Here is a 24,844-nt window from a genome sequence, read left to right as displayed (position 1 = left end):
GTAAGCGCGCACGGCGCTAGAACAAGGTTAGGCACTGCATAGATATCACCCAGAGTGTCGAATGTAATGTCACAATGGTATTATGATTCATGTATTACCTTGTTATTTCCTGAACTGCATCTGACCAGCTATACTTGGATAAACTTGAAGTATTTGCATAATTTAAACGGTGTGGCGTCCCTTATTGTGTGTGACTCTAGTCCATGAGAAGCGTGTGGTGTATGGTTGCTTAACACATAGCCCTCTGGTTGCCCGACCGGCTCGCGCCACGCTACCGCCTATAGGGCCTGGTGACCCCAGGTTCCTACACCATGGGTTCTGGAAACAATAGTGGGGTTCAAGATAGATTTTTGGAAAAAACCTTTTCAAAAGAAGATTCCAAGGGAGATGACATTAGACACAGAAAATTCAAATCTGATAGAATTGGAGAATACCCAAAAGTTAAAAAAAGGAGCCATTATAAAGATCCCTATTTCAGAGATTTTGAAAAGCTTTCTAAGTACCATCATTCTAGTCAAAAAGAAGGACAAAGGCTGGCGTCCCGTCATAAATCTAAAATATTTGAACAACTTTCTTACGTACAGACACTTTAAGATGGCGAGTATCCATCTTTTGAAGGAAATTTTGCAAGCCAAGGAATGGCTGGTAAAACTGGACCTCAAGGATGCCTATTTTATGATACCCATGGATGAGGACTGTTTGAAGCACCTTCGTTTTACCTGGAAAGGGACCCTTTATCAGTTCCAATGTCTCCCCTTCGGCCTCTCCTCAGCACCTTGGTGTTTCACCAAGGTCCTGCGACCAGTTGTCTCTTATCTAAGAGAAAGAGGGGTTCATCTTATAATTTACCTAGACCAGAGTTTCCCAAACTGTGGTCCACGGATCCCCAGGGGTCCGTGACACATTCCCAGGGGGTCCTCAGGCAGTAATTTTCAAAGCACAACAAAGTTCCTTGTAGAATTAGCAGTTTTCCAGCAACAATAAAAGTGTCAAGATAACATCAGTGATTAATGTGCCTGCTGGATAGAGATGAGAGGTTTGTCAAATGGCAGCTTTGACTTATCTAATGTAGCACAGAGGGATAATATGCCTACTGCAAAGAACGTGTACCATGCATTTTAAAAAAACCTTTTTTTATGTGCATAGGTTAGTGGGTTACTGCTTTTGTCACAGAGATTCTTTTGTTACTGTGCAGTTCTTAAGTGACTATCGTGATCTAGCACAGTGACCTATAAACTGTCATCAAGGACCTGCTGGCAAACTGCATGGTACTGGTTAGAAACATATGTTTTTTCCAAGTCTTTCATTATCCTGATGCTTCTAAAAATGGTTTATTTGGGTGGAAATACATTTTTATTGTTAAAGTCAATGCTAACCAGTGTGTTATGTTCTGAATCCTGAGTTTGTGCTTCTCCAGACCGAGCACGCTTTAAAAATGCCTACTAGTCTGAATGACATGTGAATCCTACACCTTGTAGTCGCATTTGCCTTATGTAACATTTTCTATACACGGATTTACACATATGAATCATTGTCTCTATGGGGCAGATTTACAAGGAAAGTGACTCAGTGCGTGCCGCAAGCCATTTGGTTGCGCTGAGTCACTTTCAAAGCACAGGGATGCGACATATTTACAACAATATGTTGCATCTCTGTGTTTCCCCCTGCGCTGTCGCGCAAACTGCTGCCATGTGACTGCACAGGTACATTTGCACCATGGTGCAAGGATGCCTGCATCGTGGGGAGATTGTTTATATGCAGGAACGGTTCCCTTCCTGCACAAACAATCAAAAAATGGCGTTTTTCAACTTCTAAGTGTGCTGCATTAGCACACATAGAACTTGCAAAATGTCATTGTTTTACTGATTGTTTATGTGCAGGAAGGGACACCATCCTGTACATAAACAATCACCAGAGGTGATATCCTCTTTCTATGCGTGCTGCAGAATGCAACACGCATAGAAAGAGGAAACAAACAAGGAGAAATGAATACATTTCTCCTCGTTGCGCCTCCCTATGCCTCCCCTGGGGAGGCATAGCATTCAGACACATTCCAGAGTTACAATTTCTAGTAAATCTGGAAATGTGTCTGGTTTCATGGGTGTTCGGTGGGAACACCCACAGCAACACCCATGGAACGCCCCTTTCACGCAAAGTGCTGTGTGAAAATGGGCCATAATTACAAGACCAGTAAAAGTAACGCAGGGTGGCTTTTCCTGCCTTGGAAATATGGGGCACTAAAATGAGCCATTGGTGCGTCACTTTTTGCGACGCACCCGTGGAGCAAGGGGCTTGTAAATCTGCCCCTATATGTGTGTGATGTAAAGTGCTCGGACATCCTTCAGTGGTATGAGAGATGCTATAAAACAAATGAAATACATGTGACAGAGGGGCTATGGAGAGATGAGAGGCACTATTGGAGGGTGATAATAAGGGAATCATTGAAGAACCCAAACAAAGATTGCCGTATCCTGGTGCATAGTAAGGTCATCATTTATTATTCTTTAAAAACTGATACAATTCAATATATTATGATAAATTTGTTGTAGAATGCACCATTGCTTCCTAAATGTTCTTGGGGGAGAGCCTCACAAAGCCCCCTTTGTAGTGGTCAGGCTCACTCACTGCACTTGGCGTGCACTGTATGGGGACTGGTCTGAAAACATTTGCCAGGGCTGCTTTGGGTTTCCAGTCTGGCCCTGGCAGGAGCCTCGTACTGCGAAATAAAACCAACCATTTAAAAGTTAGTCACGGAGATGCAGCACTAACCTTCCTCTTTATTGCAAATTCTTTCAATAATCCTTAGTAATTTGAGTATTTGTCTTGTGTAACACGTGTGTTTATTGTTTTTGAATTACTGTTTTAATGTTTGAAATTTAAATCATACAAATTGCTTGGGGGTCCCAGGCTTCCAGTGGTGACTCAATGGGGGTCCTCAGGAGTCAAAGGTTTGGGACCCACTGACCTAGGCGATATCCTCATTATGTCTCACGACAGCTTGGTAATTCAAGAACATTTACAAATTACCTCAGATCTCCTTCAGAACCTGGGCTTCATCATAAATATAGACAAATTTATCATGATCGCTACTCAGGAGATAGAATTTCTCGGTTTTCAGGTAAATACCCTTCTTTACAGCCTAATCCTTCCACAGAAAAAGGTTACCAAGATAAAAAAACATGTCTCTTTTAGCCTTTCAAAAGATCTAATCCGACTGAAAGATCTAGCCAGGATTCTAGGTCTTCTATCATCCTCCATCCAAGCTCTTGCACCTTGTCCCCTTCATTACAGAGGCTTACAAAAGACTAAAAGCACTAGGCTTGAGGAAAGGCCTGTTGTACAAAGACTCAGTTCCCATCTCAGAGGACGCTCGAGAGGATCTTCACTGGTGGCTGAAAAACCTTCAAGCTTGGAATGGGAAAGCTATTTTCGGAAACCTTCCGGATTTTACTCTAGAATCGGATGCAAGCAACCACGGTTGGGGTGATCGCCTAAACAACTTCGAGACCGGTGGAAGGTGGTCCTTAGAGGAACAATCCCTTCATATAAACACGTTGGAGATGCTGGCAGCTCTCAATGTACTTATGAGCTTCAAAGAGTTTTTAAGGAACTCCAATACCCTAATCCGCTTAGACAATTTTTCAGCTGTCTCTTGGGTGGCACGAGAGCCAAGAATCTCTCAGATATAGCCAAACGGATCTGGTATTTTTGTTGGGATCAAAAGATTTCTCTCAGTGCGGAGTTCATTCCGGGAATTCAGAATTTGAGGGCAGGCTGGAATTCTCGTTATCTCCACGATTCCAGCGATTGGAAATTAAAACCAGAGATTTTTCCCTGATTCAGGACTTATGCAGTCCAGTTCAAATAGACCTGTTCGCCAGAAGACTAACTCACCAAGTTCAGAGTTACTTCAGCTGGAGACCAGACCCGGGTGCGTCAGGGGTAGATGCTTTTCTCCAATCTTGGGGGAGGGATCAAGGGTTACGCCTTTCCCCCCCTTCTCAATGATTCAGAGATTGTTGAGGAAAGTGAGACTCGAGTCCTGCTCCATCATCCTTGTAACATCCTTCTGGAAATCCCAGGTTTGGTTTCCCGGGGTAATGGAGTTAACAGTGGACCTTGCGTGGTTAATCCCATCATCCTTAGGCCTCCTCCAGGGTTCGGACAGAGAAGAACATCCTTTGGTTCTAGAAGGGAAGATGAACCTTCTTGTCTGGAGGATCTCAGGAGTTCTGAGCTTTCAGGAGAGGCAAAGAGCCTTTTGGAAGATTCATGGGCACCAGGAAGAGGTACACGGGTGTTCGGAGAAAGTGGTATTGTTGGTGCCTGGAAAGGGATCTGGATCCCGTACAGGCCTCTCTACAACAAGTAGCCAACTACCTTGCCTATGTTTTGGAGTCAGGTCTTTCTCACAGAACTATCAATTGCTACAGATCAGCAATTTCTTCAGGCCATGCTTTGGTTAATAACCTTGCTATTGGTAGTAACCCCTTAATTAAAAGAGGTATGAAGGGTATTAGACTAAGGAGACCTCCCAAGGCTCGTTACGAATCCCTTTGGGACGTTAACCTTATCTTTAATCTCTTCCTTTCCTGGTCTGTCAACAATTTACTCTCCCTTAAAAGAATCTCTATGAAACTGGAGAATCTTATGTCGGATATTGTTTTAGAAGGGTATCAGACATTAAGGCGTTGGAACTTTCTAATAGGTTTTATTCCTCCGAAAGGGATCACTTTGATATCTGGAGAGAACTAAAACAATGTCTGAATCTGTTTTCTATCCCTTTTTTCACGAGTGTGATAAACTATGTGTTGTGAATTGTATGGAGTGCTATAAAAGCAAAAATTCTACTTTTAGGCCTGTTGACACTGATCAACTTCTTTTGTCTTATGTTAGACCTTTTAGACCTGTCTCTTCAGCCACCTTAGTCAGATGGGTCTGCCCGATTATGCATGAAGCTGGTGTGGATCTCTCTAGATTTGGAGCTCACTCTTCTAGAGGAGCAATGGCTAGCAAAGTATTTTGGGCCGGCGGTTCCCTGCCCTAAATACTTAAAGACGCAAATTGGTCTAATGCCGATACCTTCTCCAAGTTCTATTTGAGAACAATAGAGCATGTTAGCAGTGTAGCTCTACATGGCTTTAAACAGGCATAATGGTAGCCTCCGGTCTTGTAATGAAATGACGATTCTCCAATTTTATGCAGAGAGAATCTTGATTTCATTAAAGACCTACGGAGGCTAACATTATCCCACCCTCCTCTCCCTGAGAGGTTTGGGTTCGATATTCTTCATCTTTAATATATTGATTTTATATTTCTCTGAATGTTAATGTATTGTGCATTGTTGTAATTTTCTATTCAATTTTAGCCTGTCCTTTTCTCTTTCACTATACAGTGTTTTTTGATTTTTTTCAGATAACAATGTTTAAGAGTAGCTGGAATACCACATTGTGCATCTGTGTCATCGCAGCCCAAGAGGAAGATGAGTGTTCACTGTCTCCTTATTATGTTGCTAATGTTCTATTTATTGTGATGTACTTACATTCTTTAAAGGGCTGCATGTTCAGGCAGCAAATAAAAGTATTTGCATAATGTTAGCCTCCGTAGGTCTTTAATGAAATCAAGATTCTCTCTGCATAAAATTGGAGAATCATCATTCTTGTGTTTTATTGCATTCACATAGCAATATGCCCAATGCATTTCGGGATTCAATCCCTTCTTTAGGGTCTTCTCTAAACAAAAAAGAACAATAATACATCAAGTTGGAGGAATTCACAACTAACATGTTTCATTTAAACATTATTTTTGGTAACATCAATGTTTTTCTGTCAATGAAATAAAGCCATGCTATGTAAATTTAACCATGATGGATGCCATAATGGCCTTCTTTCCTGACATTGAGCTGTGTATCAGTAGGGCCCCCCTTGGTGATGCATGGAACAGGGGAGACTACTACAACTCCTCCTCCTTCTCCACTTCTGTAAAAGGGGCAAAGCACATTTTGAGAAGTTCTGTCGTTCAGAGCTTTTTTCTCGGAAGATAATGTAGTATGGTATGTATTGCAGACGAAATCTGATTTCTCAGGTTCCTGTCCTCTAAATCATGGTGGAAAAGAGACCTCAAGTGAGCCTCTAAACACGGTCTTCAGGATCAGCCACTCAGTCGCAGTACCACTTGGCCACCAGGAGATGGCGAGATCTTTACATAAATGAACACGATAGTAGACCATGAGATAAAATATTGATTTCCACACACAGAAGGCAGGTCGGTCTCTTGACTCTCCCAAATTAACATGGAGGTTCATGGTGCACTGGCCAGAGTCCCCACTGTGATCTGACTATCATGGGACAGAGCAATTCTATGTGGTGCTGGCCTCACCTCAGCTCTGCAGCCTGGGTTCTCCCAGTGTCTCCAATGCGCAGTCTCTCTGTGCCATCCAAGCCCACAGCCTTGATTGCGCCCAGCTGGAGCGTAATATATTTTATGTAGAAATATATAGTGAAAAGCCTGTGCCTTCTACTGAGAGATACGAGTTTGGTTTGCTGGCAATAGTTGACTGTACTACCTCCATGGCGTCTTCTCCCAAGGCCTCCTTCCATCGCGTCTTATCTCTAGAGTCCACTGGTGGTATTTCATCTTGCAACATATTGTACATTTGTCACGATGCCTCGTGAGGAGGGTGCAGTAAAAACGAACCCTAAAGTTTTGAGAGGGAATGACTCCCTTGGTAATTAGAGAACAAGGACTTTATATACGCCTCATTCTCATCATTGTTTCACTTTTGGTTCTGGATTATCTGGCAGGGGGTGAAAGGGGAGTACAACTTAGGTTTAGCAGCCAAAGACGCCAACCTATGACAAGCATAATCCATGTCAGTTACAGGAACAGCTTGATCCTGCAGCCTTGCGGTGAGACCTACCAATGCTGTAGTCAATCTCAAGCGGGCAGCGACGGACGCTTCTATGCGATATGAGAGAAATATTTTAATCAGCTTGATACGAATAACTGAAGTAGCGGGCTTGTGCTATCCAATAACAGAGTTCCATATTTGGGGACATAAAAAAATCCCTCACAATGGGTTGCACTTGAGTCTCCAATCTAATGCAATGTTGATTCCTAACCCAGATGAAAGTCAGAAGAGTTGTCCTGACCCGTTTAAAAAAAAAAAAAAAAAGGACTTCCTTAGGGGGATAGGAACATTGAAGAACAGATATAAGAGCTGTGTCAGAAACACCATTTTAAGAACCGCAATTCTCCCGAATAGAGACATTGATAAAGCCTACCACCTGAAGTTGTCTCTGCAGTTTTAAGCAAGGCTGGTCCATAAATCTCTAATGGCCATTGAAGAGTCTTGATGTATTTCTATACCCAGATATCAAACAGCATTTGTTCTCCATGTAAGTGGATATTCAAGGGAGGACTGAGCTGTAATCTTAGTCAGGGGAATCCTAACAAATGTATTCCAATTAATCTCTAGAACAGAAACTCAACTGAATCTGATGAATTCACAAATTGAATGAATTAAATATTTTATAGAGAGCGCAATACCCGAAGCAGTCTTAGCGCTGTATGGGTCAAAAACCAAGAAACATTCTGCCTGAGGACAAACCTCTGGCGTGGCTCAATAACCAATTGAGAAAACAACCAGGTCTTCAACTGTTTTCTGAATTGCTGCATGATGGAGAGACGTTCCCAAAGGCGAGACTCCTACATCCACCTTTCCCCTCTATGCTGTATTCTTGACCTATCCTCCACCCCATCCTTGTATCTTCTTTTGCTGGTTTTACCCTATTTCTATTCACCTCTTCCCTCCTTTCTCTGCCTTTCCCTTTGTGCCCTCGTCCAAGATGAGAAATATCCATTGTGATCGGAGCTCACTTTCATTTACTGTGAGCATTGTGGGATACCCTGCTGTTCATTCATGAATGGGGAGATGTTGACTTCACACTAATGGCTACTTTAACTGCCCATGTAAATTACTGTTATCCTGAGAATGGACAATCGGGCTGAGAGAATGAGCTGAAGATTTAAAAACAAAAGATAAACAAAGCAGTTTGCTTGCTGTTGAAAGTGAGGGCAATGTTCCCAGGAACTGGATAACTGAGCAGGAGCCCCAGCCCCAGACTGGAGGGGTGTGGTGATGTATTAAATAGATTGTTAGTAGGTCATGGGATGCAGCGATGTCATGAGATGCTACATTCCATGTATGTCAGTTAACCCTGTGCCTCAAATGCATGACATTTCTTTACATGTTGAATGAACTACTCAAACTGAGACTCGAGTGTGAACCTACTTCAATATTGGGATCTTGACGAGTTTGATAAAGCAGTGGCTCAATTGGACAAGTATTTTTCTAAAACAAAAAATATAGTAGTTCATGTGTTTTTCACAAAAGTGCAAAAACCCAATGAAAGCATTGATACATATGTCAAAGCATTGAAAATGTTGGCACAAAATGCTAATTTGAGAATTTGACGTCAGCACTAATTAGAGATCAACTGGTGGTGAGGTGTAGTTCAAAGACGATACAGGAGCGGTTATTAACGTGTAAAAGTCCTTCCTTAGATACAGCTATAGACCTAGCTAAAAGTATGGAAGGATCATGCGAATAGGCAAATCTAGTACAGGAATCTTTCAAGAAGACTACGGTTTTAAGAGCTGAATTTCAAATTAGTCAGAAAATAGAAGACCCAGAGAGTCGCTTAGGCCAAACATGTTTTTGCACCAATCAAAAAGAATAATTTGTTTCAGATGTGCTTCCCCAGAGTCAACAATGCAAACAGTGTAGAGATTGGCCATTTTTTTCAGAATTTGTAGAGGAGGAAAGAAAAGTATTGTTCGTTGCGTACTCAGTGAGGAGTACAAGGACAATGAGGATGACAGACAGGAGTAATGCAAAGAGTTAGATGTAAGGGTGCTGAAGGAGGAAAACATATTGCTGACCCCGAAATTGAGGTTAGGATTGAGGGAAAGGTGATTAATGGTCGTGGGGGCATGGGAGAAGGCAAGCTGGGGGTACCTTTACACATGAAGAAAGAATCTATAGGCAAGAGCAAGAATTAGGAGTGCTACTGGATGGTCGTGGGGGCATGGGAGAAGGCAAGCTGGGGGTACCTTTACACATGAAGAAAGAATCTATAGGCAAGAGCAAGAATTAGGAGTGCTACTGGATTGGAAGGACTTGGGAACGAATGAGGCCAGTACAATCAACAGAAGAGATTAGTTATTGATACAGGTGAAAAGTTGAGTCTGCAGAATCTATTAAAAAAAAAGCAGTTATGATCACAGAAATAAATAGAGTTCGACCAGATAGAACAAATTATACACCAAATAGGTAAGCATATTTATAATATGCTAAAAAAGAACTATGAACTGGGAGAAAGGCAGGGCTCCAATGGAACAGAGCTGAGGTCGCAATCAAGGTGGGTACGGCTTCTATGGGAGGTACCACATTTCAAGTTTTTATGCGCACAGTGACCACGGAACAATGTGCAATAAGTAAACACAAAGTGCAAACAGAAAGAAGCAAATAAAAGTGCTAAGTGACAAACTTCCCAGCGTTCCCTTTTCATACTATAAAGCAATTCTTTTCTACATAGCAGACCTAAAAAATTAAATGTCAATTGTCACAACTGCGGGAATACTTGGAAGGTCTTGAGGAAGCGGGGGAAGCGGCACCGGAGACCGCTAACACACCGGGGACTACAACTCCCAGCACTAGCGCCGCAGAGGTTGCGCTGAAAAGCGAGGTGCTGACCCACGGCACGTGGTTTGTCACAACTGCGGGAATACTTGGAAGGTCTTGGGGAAGCAGCACCTGAGACGGCTAACGCACGGGAACTACAACTCCCAGCACCAGCGCTGCGGAGGTCGCGCTGAAAAGCGAGGCGCTGACCAACGGCGCGGCGGTACAGTTCATAGCAGCAAGCAGGGATGAAAAAAGCTTAGTGGGGAATCTGAACTCTTTTCTAACTCGGGCTACAACAGTTCTGGGACATGAAATCGAATTAACAGAACGCCGATTATCGTTGGAACCCCTAAACCACAAGGGACTATCATTGGGTGGGTCAGAGCCTAATATCATCCTATGCGAAACCCCGCCACTAGATAGGGGTAAAGAAGACACTGTAAGCACGGGACTTATATCCCACGAAGCGGCCGTGGGTGGTACCCAACAAAGAGTTTCCCCAAGGGTGGCAGCCATGAAAAAACCTGTGAAGAGTAACATGGATGTCGTACAAAAGAGAAAGAGGGGTGGGGGCGCAGAGACCGAAATCAGCAAAAGCCCAGAGGACAAACAAACATGAGGGGGTCGGGGGTTAACTTTAGAAGTGCCTCAACAAGATTTAATGGGCACAGAAATAGCGGACCTCGCCCCTAACCCCAGGATGCCTGAAATAATGTGGCAGAGACTTGAAACACATGTCTGTACTATGTTAAAACCTATCTTACTAAAATTTATTCAGATAGAGGAAAAACTAACTGCATTTGAACGTCAAGCAACAGATAACCGATGCGCATTAGAGGCAGCATTAACAGAGTTTGGTCAAAAAATGGACAGACAGCCCCCAATAGCTCAGGAGAGGCCCAGAATTGATCCTAGTATAACTCCATTAATCCATAATTCTGAAACGATAAATAGGGATCAACAGACAAGAGATAATCAGGAAGGATTAACAACAAATATACCACAAGGTACATATTCCCATAAGGTTAGCTGCAATACGGGGCTTTCAACTTCCAATAAAACGACCGACCCAGGTGAAAATAGAACTCAGGAAGTGGTGAACTTTAATACAGCACAGAGGGGGCAAAACAGTACACGGACAGGTCTGGCCAGTCATAAAGAAATGAGACAGGGCTCGATCAGCCAGCCGACTGATGTACAGACCCTTCACCGACCCCCAGCAGCTGCACCTTTGGCGATATTTTTGGGGAACGTGCCACCGCTGCGAAAGGGGCAGTTAGAATCAACACCCCAACTAATGTCCAAAGCGCTACATTGGCTAATTCAAACTCTGGTGGTGGTGGGGGGCACAGGCAAGAACATTGCAAGCCAGATGATTATGGCGAGAAGAGTACATTGGGTGGGTCCAGCCAGGAAAGAATTAATCGGGAGACTGTGTGGTTTTAAATTTAAAAAAAGAATCGGTTGTTGGCTTTCTCCTGGAGCAACAGGGCAATGATTATATAAAAAATTCATGTATCATCGCTTTACCATTGGGCTTTTTTTTTTTTTTATAAACCCTCCTTTTCACTTAGTTCAACGAGTCACCCATGGCCCAGGGAAGGAAAATGGGGGGGTACCCCTGGGGGAAGTAGCAAGATCATGGACTGGAGGTTTAAGAACAGATATGCTCCTGTCTGACCTAGATGCTTGTGACGGACTACACCCAGCACTCACAAGTTCACAGCCATGTAATGAAGGGCAATGTTCACCTAGTCAGGTTAATAGTGTGAGTCAACAATCATCCCCCACAAAAAAGGAGAGTAAAAGAAATGTCTTGAATATAGCCTCATGGAATGTGGCTGGTATCGCACATAAGTTGAGTGATACCAATTGGTTAAAGACATGGCAAGATCAGGACATAGCATGTTACCAGGAAACATGGGCCAAGGAACCTGTATTTATAAATGGCTACCGATCCTTCCAGACCCAGGCAATCCCATCCATCTCAGGGAGGGCAAAGGGGGGAATCTTGACCCTAATAAGGAACGATGTACCAAAAAAGGTAAAGACAAAGTCATATCCCAATCAAATTTTCACATTTTGACATTGGAGCTATACCAGGAAGGGGTATGGGTTCTGATAAATTTTTATAATAACAGATTTGGACCAAGGAAGCACACGATCGTGGTGGAAGTCGATAAAGCAATCTCAGAGAACAATAACAAGACTTCTAATGTTAACATCATATGGTTAGGTGACTCTAACATTCACCCCTGTAACTACCAAAATTTGCCTGTATGCGGGGTAGAGGACATGAGGGGGAATCCTATTTATCACTTCTTACATTGCGAATATGGTAACGGTTTAAATAAGCTAATGGCCTCATTAAACCTAGAAAAAGTCTTTGATCCAGATCCTAAAACAGATAGTCTCCCGAGTTCCTTTTTACGTAATGGGGCGGAATCCACGATAGATTACATACTTATGACTCCTTCATTAGCTGAGAGGGCTGTACGGTTATGTAATTCCTTCACGATATACAGTGACCACGCTATGGTTTCAATGGAGCTCAGGGTATAAACATCTGAGGGACAACCTCGTAGAAACGTTGAAACGCCAATTGTGTCCAGGAAAAACGGGATACGGCTTAAATGGGCCCATATCGATGCAACGAAGCTCGTCCCTGAATTTATATTTACCACACAAGATGACATCGAATTATGTCTAGATCCGGAAGCAGAGGCAGGGACAGGGGTCCCAGCCTTTTGTAATATCCTAACAAAAATAAAATCGTCCCTAACTAAAATTAAAACCTCAAATAGTGGGAATGGCAGGGGCTGGTTTAATTCCCCTTTCATAAAAGCTAGAAAGGCACTGCTGTCTGCCTTAAAAGTTAAGCCTAGGAACTATGATCATATAAGAACGCTCCGGGTTTCATATGAAATGGCAACAAAGGAAAATAAGAGAAAAAGAAACTAGGGATGACCTATGGGCTGATTTGGAAAAAGCAGCCTGTTCTGGAAACAGCAGTGAATTATGGAAGATAGTTAATGCACCTTATTTTAAAACCCCTATTGACCCTACTACGGATGTAAACGTTGATGAGGAGTCGTGGGTCACTCATCATGAGAACATTTTCTCCTCAAATTTTGATATTAATAACTACCATGTGACTACCCAGGAAACGTCTTATGTACCAATATCTTTCTCACTAAATGAAGTAAAGATGGCACTGAACTCATGTAGTGCAGGAAAGGCCCCAGGTCTGGATGGAGTTCCAATCGATTTCTTCCAAACTAACCCCGACCTGTGGATCCCACTCTTAACGAATGTCCTAAATAGCATAGCTTTGATAGGCCCGCCCCCCTCGTGGTCTTCAGGGGTTATTGTACCCATTTATAAACAAGCATTGGCATAGCCAATAGGTCTCGCATTTGGGACCTTATAAGTGTTTAGCCATGCAACAGTTGCATAACTAAATACTTATAAGGTCCCGAAAGCGAGACCTATTGGTTATGCAAAGCGGCCTTGCTGCAGCGAAAGTGAAAATATTCGCGGTAAAGTGATGCCTGCGCGCCCGCGCACATGCACTGTAGCTCTAGGCTGTCCTGGTAGCACTTTTTGGAGCCCTCTCAATAAGTCTCGCCAGACCAGCGCATGCGCTGGGTCAGGCGAGACCTAAAAAGGGGATAGGGCTGTCCCTAAAAATTACAGACCAATATCCCTGCTGGATACAACATCAAGCCTTATGGGCCGTCTCCTTCTCTCTAGATTAGAGAGCTGGGCCTCAGCAAATAAGATCCTGATCCAGGCACAGTATGGCTTCCAGCAGGGGAGGGGCACTGTGGATCAATGCTTGAATTCAGCATTGACCATTGAAAAATACACCAGGATGAAAGATGGCAAACTATACATGGTGTTCATGGACCTGAGCGCGGCTTTCGACTGCGTGGTCCATGACAAATTATGGGACATAATGGAGATGATGGGGGTTGAACCCGCTATTTTAAATTTCATTAGGCAATCGTATGTAAATGTAATGGCCTCAGTGCGATATACTAAATTGGGATATTGTACACGTCTTTTTAAAATCTCCAAAGGAGTAAGACAGGGCTGCGTACTGGCCCCATTTCTCTTCTCCCTATATACAAATGGAGTGGAGAAGGCGCTCACAGTGGCTACTAGGGACGTTCCCCTCTATGAAAACCAAATGCTACCGATACTGTCCTATGCAGATGATGCGTTTTAATTGCAAGAACGGGGATAGGACTACAAAGGCTTATAACAGCATATGTTTCTTTTATGGACTCATTACAGCTAAAAGTAAATCAATCCAAGTCTTTTATAATTATAGCTGGGGGTACTAAAAGAGACACAGTCCCGCATTTTAGCGCAGATGCAGGAAAAATTGAGGTCTTAGACTCTTTCCCCTATTTAGGTATTCTTTTTGACAAAGATCTGTCATGGGCAAAACTGATGGAAGGAAGGAGGTTGGTGATGGAGAGGGGTATCACTGCCGTAAAATCTTTTGCAAAGAAATTGGGCGCCAAACCCCTATTGCCAATAAAAAACATATTTCAGGCTAGAGTAAAAGCAGCCGTGACCTATGGAGCTGGGGTCTGGAGTACGGTCGCACCTACACCACTACAAATCATTGAAAATAAATTCTTCAAATCTGTAGTGGGTCTTCCTCCCTCCTTTACGAATGTGATCTTACATAAAGAACTGATCCTCCCTTACATATCAGATTATATACAACTAGCCCCACTCCTCCTATGGCATTCTATTTGGAGGAGAGATAAATTACCTCTGACCCAAATGATAATTAAGAGCTGCATAGAGATGGATAAATGGAAAAGATCTAAGTGGCTAAGTTATGTGGCGACAGTCTTAAAAGAGACAGGCCTTCACAAACGTTTTAAAGATCCTCTGGTCTGCAAGAGGATGTCCAAGCAGAAAGTTACTGCCATGTTTATGCTGATGGCCGAATATAAGCGTAGGGAATAAAGAGAAACATGTAGCACAGGTTCATTACCTTAACCCACCACTAATGGAGGGAGATTTCTCCTACCTAGTCAACATAAACAGTGCGCAACATAGATTCATATTGTGAAGATTCCGCACCAATTTGATTCCTCTAATGCTCATACTTATAATCACTCCAATCTAAGCATGTGCCCTTGTGATAATGTATCACTGTTGGAAAACCACTCCCACACTAGAAGGGGTGGTGGTGGTCTTCCGGACACACTGTGGTAGCTTGGCTCGAGTGGTCAGGAAACAGGCGCAGTGCTAAGCATACAATATACCCATACAATAACCATGCGTGCATCCGTTCCAAAAACGACTCTACACCGTAAAAATTATGAAAATATTCTTCTTTATCTTTTTCTCTTAGTTGCTGATTGGAAAAATAAATAGGTCAATCACAATATACAAGTTTCAATTAGTGCAGGTCAAATAAATATTGGCTGTTTGATGAAATAAATAGGGGTGATCATAAATAACAGGGCATAAATACAAGTGCAATATATACAGACAATTAAATACTTTGAGGCAATAAATACTGTACCAATAAATATTGTACACCATCAAGTCCTGTGGACCTATAAATATAGTGCAGCAATAAATAGGTAAAAATTCAATAAATACAGTACCCCCAATAAATAATTAAAAGTATACAGCAACACTCATGTAATCAGATGACACTTCGATTCTTAAGGGCTGATATGGCCCAGGCACAGCTTGTAGGGTTGTGGAAGGCTTGAGGGGGGCTACTCCCTGGCTGGGACAAGGCTGAGGCCTAAACTGAGGTAGATCAAAGGGGGGGAATACCAGTGCCCTGGCTTTCTCTCTCCACACAACCTCTCTAGGTTAGTCCCAGTTCACCCCAGGCACAGTCAGGTTGGTTTCAGCACCTCCCTAGCCCCTTAGAGCAGTCTCTCAGGTCTCCACAGGGCCTTAGGCGCCCTCTACTCCACTTACTGCCCTTTTTCTGATGTTCCGACGCCGCTGGAGTCGTGTCGACGCCGTGAGGCGGTTCCGGTTCGGTCTCGGCGGCCTCGGCACAATGTCAGTTCTTTGACGACGCCGGCAGGCGGTTCCGGTCCGATGTCGGTGGCCTCGGTTCGATCTCGACCTCCGATTCGACGGCGTCGGGCAGTCTCTTCACGATGTCGACTTCGGGCGGCTCCGGTCCGATGGCGCTCTCGGCTCCGATGACGTCGGCCGGCCTGGCCTCGATGTCGACTTCCGGCGACTCCGGGGTGCGATCCTCACCCCCGACCTCCGGTGCTCCTCCTCACAGGCTCCGGGCGACTCCGGAGTGCGATCCTCACTCCCGACCTCCGGTGCTCCTCTACCTCGGTCTCCGACGACTCCGGAGGGCGGACTTCACTCCTCCGATGACGCCGCTCGCTCGACCTCGGTTCACTTCCTCCTCGACCTCTGGTATTCCTCTCGACCCCCGTCGGCGCCCTCTCACGACCTCAGGCGGCTCCGGGTACGACGTCTGCTACTTCAGTCAGCGCCGCTTCTCCACCTCGGGCTCCAGGTCTTCAGGCTACTCGACGCCGGACTCCAGGGAAACCAGTTCTCAGGTCAGAATCTTGCTGTTTTCTTGGTTCTAAGGCCTGTTCCTGCTGTCCAGGTCCTTAGGATAAGTTTCTTCTGTCTTCTTCCCACACAGGGCTATAGGCTGGGATCCATCAGTAGGGACAAGTATCAAGGGTGGGTTTATGGACCCCACTCCAGGCACAAGTTTCCACCCCTGCTGCTTCACTCCTTCCTCCTTCACTGTTGTGCTCCTCTCTCTTCACCAGTCAGGTGCCAACTGCCAACTCCAACTGCCAACTGCCTCTCTTATCCTCCCAACATTCTAAACCGCCTCCAACGGTCACAGGGTTCTGGAAGCTCCTGGAATGTTCTGGAAGGTGCTGGTAGGTTCCAGTGGATGCTGGTGATGTCACAGGTGGCCACCATTTTGTGCTTCAGGCCCTCAGACAGAAGTTTCAGGGGTAGCTAAAATGGCTCCCTGAATCTGCATCAACATGAAAAATGAAAACAACTGAGGGAAAAAGGGCCAAGTCCTACACAACCCCCTTCCAGCCAAAAGCCAGGGTAGACCGATCAATGCCTTGATGGTCCTCCCTGCTTGGGGCGAGAAAAGGTGGACGCAGGCCCGCAACGGCAGGAGCACCCGCAAGTTCTCCTCCGCTCTGGAACCCCATGGTTCCCTAACAAACCTCCCTGGACCAACAAAACCACCCCACGGGGGCTCCCTAGCTAGTTGTGGCCAGGACCGGCCCCTGGGCCATCCAGATGTCTCTGGCCCGGGTGATCTTGCGGAGTGGGGGGCAGTAGCCCCAGGCCTGTAGTGCCCGTTGACCACTCCGGTCCTCCTCCTTGCAGTCCTAAACTGCCTCTGGTCCTTCCTCCTGGGGTTCACACCCTTAGGCTGACCAGCCTTCAGGGGCGAGGCTCTCCTCCCCCTAACTCTCCTTCTGGGGTTCCTCATCCTACCCTGCGAGGCACCCTCAGACCAACACTTCCTCCTTAGTCTAGGGCCTTGACCCCTCAACTGATCCTTCAACCGAGGGTCTAAACCCGTAGGCTGAGTCGGTGCCCGAGGCGAGACCTTCCTCCCTCTGCACCCCCTTCCAGATTTCAGCACCCTCCTAACGGGAAAAGTACCCCTGGAAGTCAATTTCGGGGGGACCCGGTTAACCGAGGCCCCACCCGCCAGGTCAGGCAACCCCTGAGCCTGGCATCCCAGCCCAGGACCTAAACCCTGAAACTGGGCCAACCCCAGAACCTCAGGCGCGCTGGTTACAGTCGCCCTGGGTCCTCCTGACACTAGGGGCTCCCCTGCACTGGAGGGCACATCGGGACAGCCTAGGCTCCCAACCTGGGGCTCCCTTGCGGAACTCTCCAGGCCCTGAGACTTCGGTTGGGGCACCTCGGGACACCTCCCCGTCTCACGCCTTCCTACAGATAGGTCGTGAGGCCCTACAACCCTCTCTCCCTGGGACCTAGCTGGGCTATCTGCCACTTCTCTCACCTCGCTGGGTTGGAAGATCCCTGCACTACCCCCTTCAGGTTCACACCCCAATGCCTCCTCAGACACCCTGGTGATGTCTTCCTGGGGTAAATAAACTTCTAGCTCCTGTGAAGCTTCTGGTTTGCTGCCACCAGTGTCCTCGCTGGACACACTCATCTGGAGGGCACGCAGCTTCATCTCCTTCATCCAAAGCTCGTGCGCCATCCTTTTCTCCTCCATCTCTTTCTCCAGCCTTGCTAAGTCCCATGCGAGCTGTCTTTTCTCCCTCCGGTCTGTTAACTTCCTGACTTGGGCCACAGTGTACGTTTCTAGATTTTCTAGTACAAACTCCATCTTGCCCACTCAGGTTAGAGGACAGGTTTTGTGCAGTAACAATGCAGGGGGGTACCTTTAGTAATACCTCCTCCCACCACCAGAGTAAATTTGGAAAAAACAAAAACCCACAATTGGGAAGGCCGCTGTGAGAAAACTCCCGGTGTAGGCCTATGGACTACCCACAGTTATTGTTGAGTATATGTAGGCACAGCTCTATCCCACCACTGAACACCAATTTATGTTGGAAACAGCCCCACTCCCACTCCGCAGGGTGGCGGTGGACCTTCCCAACACAATGGGGTAGCTTGGCTCGAGTGGTCAGGAAACAGGCGCAGTGCTAAGCATACAATATACCCATACAATAACCATGCGTGCATCCGTTCCAAAAACGACTCTACACCGTAAAAATTATGAAAATATTCTTCTTTATCTTTTTCTCTTAGTTGCTGATTGGAAAAATAAATAGGTCAATCACAATATACAAGTTTCAATTAGTGCAGGTCAAATAAATATTGGCTGTTTGATGAAATAAATAGGGGTGATCATAAATAACAGGGCATAAATACAAGTGCAATATATACAGACAATTAAATACTTTGAGGCAATAAATACTGTACCAATAAATATTGTACACCATCAAGTCCTGTGGACCTATAAATATAGTGCAGCAATAAATAGGTAAAAATTCAATAAATACAGTACCCCCAATAAATAATTAAAAGTATACAGCAACACTCATGTAATCAGATGACACTTCGATTCTTAAGGGCTGATATGGCCCAGGCACAGCTTGTAGGGTTGTGGAAGGCTTGAGGGGGGCTACTCCCTGGCTGGGACAAGGCTGAGGCCTAAACTGAGGTAGATCAAAGGGGGGGAATACCAGTGCCCTGGCTTTCTCTCTCCACACAACCTCTCTAGGTTAGTCCCAGTTCACCCCAGGCACAGTCAGGTTGGTTTCAGCACCTCCCTAGCCCCTTAGAGCAGTCTCTCAGGTCTCCACAGGGCCTTAGGCGCCCTCTACTCCACTTACTGCCCTTTTTCTGATGTTCCGACGCCGCTGGAGTCGTGTCGACGCCGTGAGGCGGTTCCGGTTCGGTCTCGGCGGCCTCGGCACAATGTCAGTTCTTTGACGACGCCGGCAGGCGGTTCCGGTCCGATGTCGGTGGCCTCGGTTCGATCTCGACCTCCGATTCGACGGCGTCGGGCAGTCTCTTCACGATGTCGACTTCGGGCGGCTCCGGTCCGATGGCGCTCTCGGCTCCGATGACGTCGGCCGGCCTGGCCTCGATGTCGACTTCCGGCGACTCCGGGGTGCGATCCTCACCCCCGACCTCCGGTGCTCCTCCTCACAGGCTCCGGGCGACTCCGGAGTGCGATCCTCACTCCCGACCTCCGGTGCTCCTCTACCTCGGTCTCCGACGACTCCGGAGGGCGGACTTCACTCCTCCGATGACGCCGCTCGCTCGACCTCGGTTCACTTCCTCCTCGACCTCTGGTATTCCTCTCGACCCCCGTCGGCGCCCTCTCACGACCTCAGGCGGCTCCGGGTACGACGTCTGCTACTTCAGTCAGCGCCGCTTCTCCACCTCGGGCTCCAGGTCTTCAGGCTACTCGACGCCGGACTCCAGGGAAACCAGTTCTCAGGTCAGAATCTTGCTGTTTTCTTGGTTCTAAGGCCTGTTCCTGCTGTCCAGGTCCTTAGGATAAGTTTCTTCTGTCTTCTTCCCACACAGGGCTATAGGCTGGGATCCATCAGTAGGGACAAGTATCAAGGGTGGGTTTATGGACCCCACTCCAGGCACAAGTTTCCACCCCTGCTGCTTCACTCCTTCCTCCTTCACTGTTGTGCTCCTCTCTCTTCACCAGTCAGGTGCCAACTGCCAACTCCAACTGCCAACTGCCTCTCTTATCCTCCCAACATTCTAAACCGCCTCCAACGGTCACAGGGTTCTGGAAGCTCCTGGAATGTTCTGGAAGGTGCTGGTAGGTTCCAGTGGATGCTGGTGATGTCACAGGTGGCCACCATTTTGTGCTTCAGGCCCTCAGACAGAAGTTTCAGGGGTAGCTAAAATGGCTCCCTGAATCTGCATCAACATGAAAAATGAAAACAACTGAGGGAAAAAGGGCCAAGTCCTACAATCACCAATCTCAATGTAATCAGACCTGCGATATGAAATGTTTTATCTTTTATTCTATTCTCAGCTCAGTCTAGGATTGCGAAGAAATATTTGGAATTTTAAATGATAATATTTTGTAATAATATCTTTTTATAGATTTATTTATAGTGCTTTTATGGTTATTTTTTTAATATGACTGAATAAAGATAATGATAATGAAATGTCAATGGCATGGCCGTCTGTCAACTTGACAAATCATGTTTGATTAGTCAAATATATATTTATTTTAAATAAAAGTGCACATATTTGATTATATTACCACCTCAGACGCCAGGATTCAAATTTACACCCTACATTCACAGACCTTATTTTATCCATATTTTTAATCTGGGGTGCTCATTTGAGAAGTCACGGAGATCTTAACTGTGGTGGATGCTTACCACTAATTTACAGGATAAAAATGGACTCATTTACATTCATAATAAAATCAAAACTATTCTCATTCAGATTCTTCCGATGTACTTCCAAAAAAACTATATTTTAGGAATACATACGTGAGTTCTTGCAAGGCTAATTTTGATCGCTGAAGATCAGGTAAATAATGAGATATCAGTCCTTCGGTCAATTGCTCCACAGCTTTCTTATCAATCGCAGTCAAATCTTCCAAAACTCCTTCATCTGGGGATGTCTCACTGGAAACTGGGCCACAAAACAAAAGGAAGCTATAAATATGGATTCATCTTGCACAACATGCAGTTGTTAAAAACTATTTCTACACAAGCAATCCAAATCTTTCTAGTTTACACCAGTGTATTAATTTATGATTATTCTGAATTGTATTCCAAGTCAGAGCCTTCATGTGCTGTTTTTATATATAGTTACTTTAGAATAGCCACTCTGTTGCTAAAAGACAGAATTTGGGATAAGTATCTCACCAAGACATTTCGGAAGACTTCATTGCTACGAAACAGTGGTTATAATCAACCCCAGACAGACGAAGAAGGTTCAAGTTTAGCAGTTTTATGGATAGGTTAAACATATTTACAAAATGTTAACAGTACACAAATCAATAGGATAAAACCACATCATGTAAAATGAACAGTATCAATCATACATTTTTGTGTATTTATCGATACATTTAAATCTTGCAAGTTTGCACAACCTGGTCCTGTTACAGAAAGTGAAAAGAAGTTGACCACACGTGTGCAACAACAATGTTAAAACAAACAATTGAAAAAAGGTAAACCGTGATAAATGGAAAGGCAACTAAATCGAGTGATGGGGATATCTGAGACTGCTTAACCGATCTTTAACTGGCACTATCTCAGAAATGTTTGGCAGATCACTTGTACCAAGCCAAGCAATATGGCTCCAGTTGCAAGCTGTACCAAATAGCCCAAGCCAGTTCATGGTATAGCTTTTTTGGGAACGTTTGTATTTTACCACCCTTCCTATATATTGTAGAACACATCTTGATGCAATGGAGAGTCACCAGAGATGCCATGCACGCTTGTAAATTGGCATCTGCTTAATGGACAAATTAATACTATTTGGAATGTTATCCCATAGTAGGTGGATCAATGCACACATATGCAGAAGAAGATTGAAAACGAAAGGATATCATAATACTGGTGTTGCACAATGGAAGACAAAAGTAGGACTGAGCACGTACCTGGAATATCAGTCTTTGAGCCTGATGAAGTAGCACCCCCAACCGCTTCTCCTTCCAAAAGGTTTCATAGGTGGAGAGTGAGGGAATTATCAACATCTTGAATATTATCAACATCCTGAATTTCTCTCAATTTACTGGAGACTCATTTTTTTCGGATGGATTCCAGCTCTTTTACAATTATTAATAGTATTATTCACAAATCACTCAAAGAATGTTAAGGTGCCAGTCTCTTTAACGTTTGTTTGAATCTCCCCTTTGATGAAAAAGCTCTCATTGACACCCATGGATACGACAACCTATCAACCAACTGTTGTGACTGCTTTTCTAACAGCAATACTTAACAAGTGTTGGCAAAGGCAATAGATTTGATGTTGGTTTTCCACCTTTTAATTTTGTCAATGCTTTTTTGTCATAGTTTTGGGAAAACGTTATCGTTGGGGAAGCGGCTGGGCCCTTTCCAATTAAAAACAACAAAACAATTGCTAAAATCAAATACGTTTTTGGGCTGAAAAAGCATATATTGCCATAGTTGTCCCTGGCACTGAACAGAACTAATTTGTGTGTGGCTGTATCCTTTTAATTGCAGAATGGCGCCACTCAGCGAGGTAAAGCTAACACATGGCTGAAGTGGGCAGTTCCACTGCCTTGTGCTGTAATGGGCAGAAGAAATATCAAAAAATGACACAATAATACACCAACAGATGAAGAGGGATGGCTGAAATCCCTTATATATAAATATTTTATGCATATAACTTTTGAGAAAACAAATGGTCTAGGCTAACATCGGACATACAAATAGTGAAAAAACAGATATCTAGTTATCTGGGGGCAACTACTCTAAGAGTGATATACGTTTGAGATTTCCCTCTTCCCAAGGCATTGGATACTATGGGCGGAGTTTGACCCCACAAAGTCCCAGAAAAATTCAGCCGCACTCTGCGAAGCTCCGCCAGTGGCAGAGTCTGTTAAGACGCGCTGCACGCACTGATTTCTAGCGCAGAACGGCACTACCCGTTGCACCAGAGGGCGCTGCTGCTTTCTAGCACTCAAGTAGACATTCTACTAATAGCGTATTTCTAAACGCGAGCCGTCGCGACCTGCCGCCCTGCTGGCCTGCCTATGAGAAATGTCACCGGGAAGAGGTCCAAGGTGGGATTGGTTTTCCCACAAGTGCTCCTCAACTGACCGTTGGCAAACTGCTCGAGAGAAAAAGTTTGGAGTCACTTCGTGGAGTTTTTCGGAACTCTGAACGAAGCGCGGAGTGGACAAAACTCTGCGTACTCCGCCGGCGGAGCAGAATTCTCCGCCCACCCCTAGAAATATTAGGCTGAAGGAAGGTTGTACTTTTGGTCTTAGATGGTATTTTGGCTAACTTCAATATCACAGATTATGGCATACTAATTAACTGTTTGCAGTATGTTTATTATGTCTGTTCTCCTGCTCTTACTCAGTTTCGCTCGGGCCAAAAAAACGGAGATTACTTTGTTGCAAATTTGAGAGAAGTTGTTGGAAAATGCAGCTAGAGCAAATGCTGTGTTTTTGGCGTTGCTTGATCTCCTGTCTGCATTTATTACCATAAAGTCTAGCATATTGATGAATTATTTGCAGTATGGTGGAAATGCCTTTTCTTCAGCTCTTTCTTTTCTTACCAAAAGGATCTTCGAAGTGGTTGTATGTGTTGTTTTGTCTTCAGTGGTGGAATCTGTGTGCGGAGTATGCAGGATCTCTGCTATCCATTGTGCTATTTAATGTCTAAACAAAGGTCTTATATGATCTGTTGGTTGCTTAGGGACAGGATTTCACTTTTATGCTAATAAAACCAGCGAGGCTGAAAGTGATGAAGATACCCTTTCTAATGTGGTGCCTACTACCTAGATATGGATGCAAAATTATCGGCTTGCCCTAAACTCTGCTGAAACTGAGCTTTTGATTGTTGGCTCCAAGCATCTAATTCAGACATTGAGCATCAACTATATGCTTCGTGGACAAGCTTAAAACACTACACAGTGAGAAGTCTGGATGGACAGGCAAACGTTTTAGCTAAGACATGTAATTTTCATATGTGAGTTTTGGATAAGTAGAGACCTAGCCAATCTAAAATAGCTGCCCACGCTCCTTAATGATTTTTGAGATCAATGAGGAAGGAGTGGTTGCATTCTTCCTACTTTAAGAACGCTACTGTAGGAGAGAAGCAGGTCACTGAGGCACAGTGGTGAGCTAATCTTCCCATTGACATCAGAAAAGTCAATTGTCTTACTCATTTTAAAAATAGGCTGAAAATGCACCCTTTTTAGGTCTCGTCTGAGACAGCGCTGCTCTGGCGAGACTTATAGTAAGCGAGTTTTGGAAGTGCAAACAGTGCTTTTCAGGCCTCCAAATACAGTGCATGTGCCCTGGGCGCGCGCACCATTTGGCAGCCTGAAAAGCACTGCCTGATCACTTGCTTTGATGTCCTCAGTGAGCCGCGGGGCCACTGAGGACATCAAAGTGCACACCATTTGCCACCCCCTTGTTTTTTCCTTTGATCCCTATCTTTCCCTTCCTCAATCTCACCCTCTCCCTGCCTTTTACAACTGCGGCCCGCACCACTGCGCCCGCCCCCACTCCCCCGTCAGCTTCAGTGCGCTCTTGTTCTGTGCCACTCGTTTTTCCTCGTTTTTTGTGCCTTTCTGCCCTCTGTTCCACTCGTTTTCCCTCTTTTTGTGCCTTTCTGTCCTCTGTTACACTCGTTTTCCCTCTTTTTTTGTTCCTTTCTGCCCTCTGCTCCTCTCGTTTTTGTGCCCTTCTGCCCTCTGTTCCACTCGTTTTTGTGCCCTTCTGCCCTCTGTTCCACTCGTTTTTGTGCCCTTCTGCCCTCTGTTCCACTCGTTTTTTGTGTGCCTTTCTGCCCTCTGCTCCTCTCGTCTTTTGTGCCCTTCTGCGCCACTCTTTTTTGTGCCTTTCTGCCCTCTGTGCCACTCGTTTTCCACTCTTTTTTTGTGCCTTTCTGTCCTCTGTTCCACTCGTTTCCC

General features: G+C 44.9%; 1 protein-coding gene across 1 annotated transcript in view; it reads right to left on the bottom strand.

Annotated features, from left to right (window-relative positions):
- The window catches only part of BLOC1S6 (biogenesis of lysosomal organelles complex 1 subunit 6), a 218,271-nt gene that overhangs the window by 109,732 nt on the left and 83,695 nt on the right, over nt 1-24,844 (bottom strand). Inside the window, exon 2 of the mRNA XM_085644238.1 lies at nt 20,716-20,860. Coding sequence (XP_085500364.1) covers nt 20,716-20,860 — 145 coding nt within the window. The remainder of the gene's footprint in view (nt 1-20,715; nt 20,861-24,844) is intronic.

This window comes from Triturus cristatus, chromosome 3_1 (genome assembly GCF_964204655.1).
Source record: "Triturus cristatus chromosome 3_1, aTriCri1.1, whole genome shotgun sequence".
Classification (NCBI taxonomy): Eukaryota; Metazoa; Chordata; class Amphibia; order Caudata; family Salamandridae; genus Triturus; species Triturus cristatus.
The sequence above is the reverse complement of the archived record's forward strand: the minus strand, read 5'-3'. Positions and strand labels throughout refer to the sequence as shown.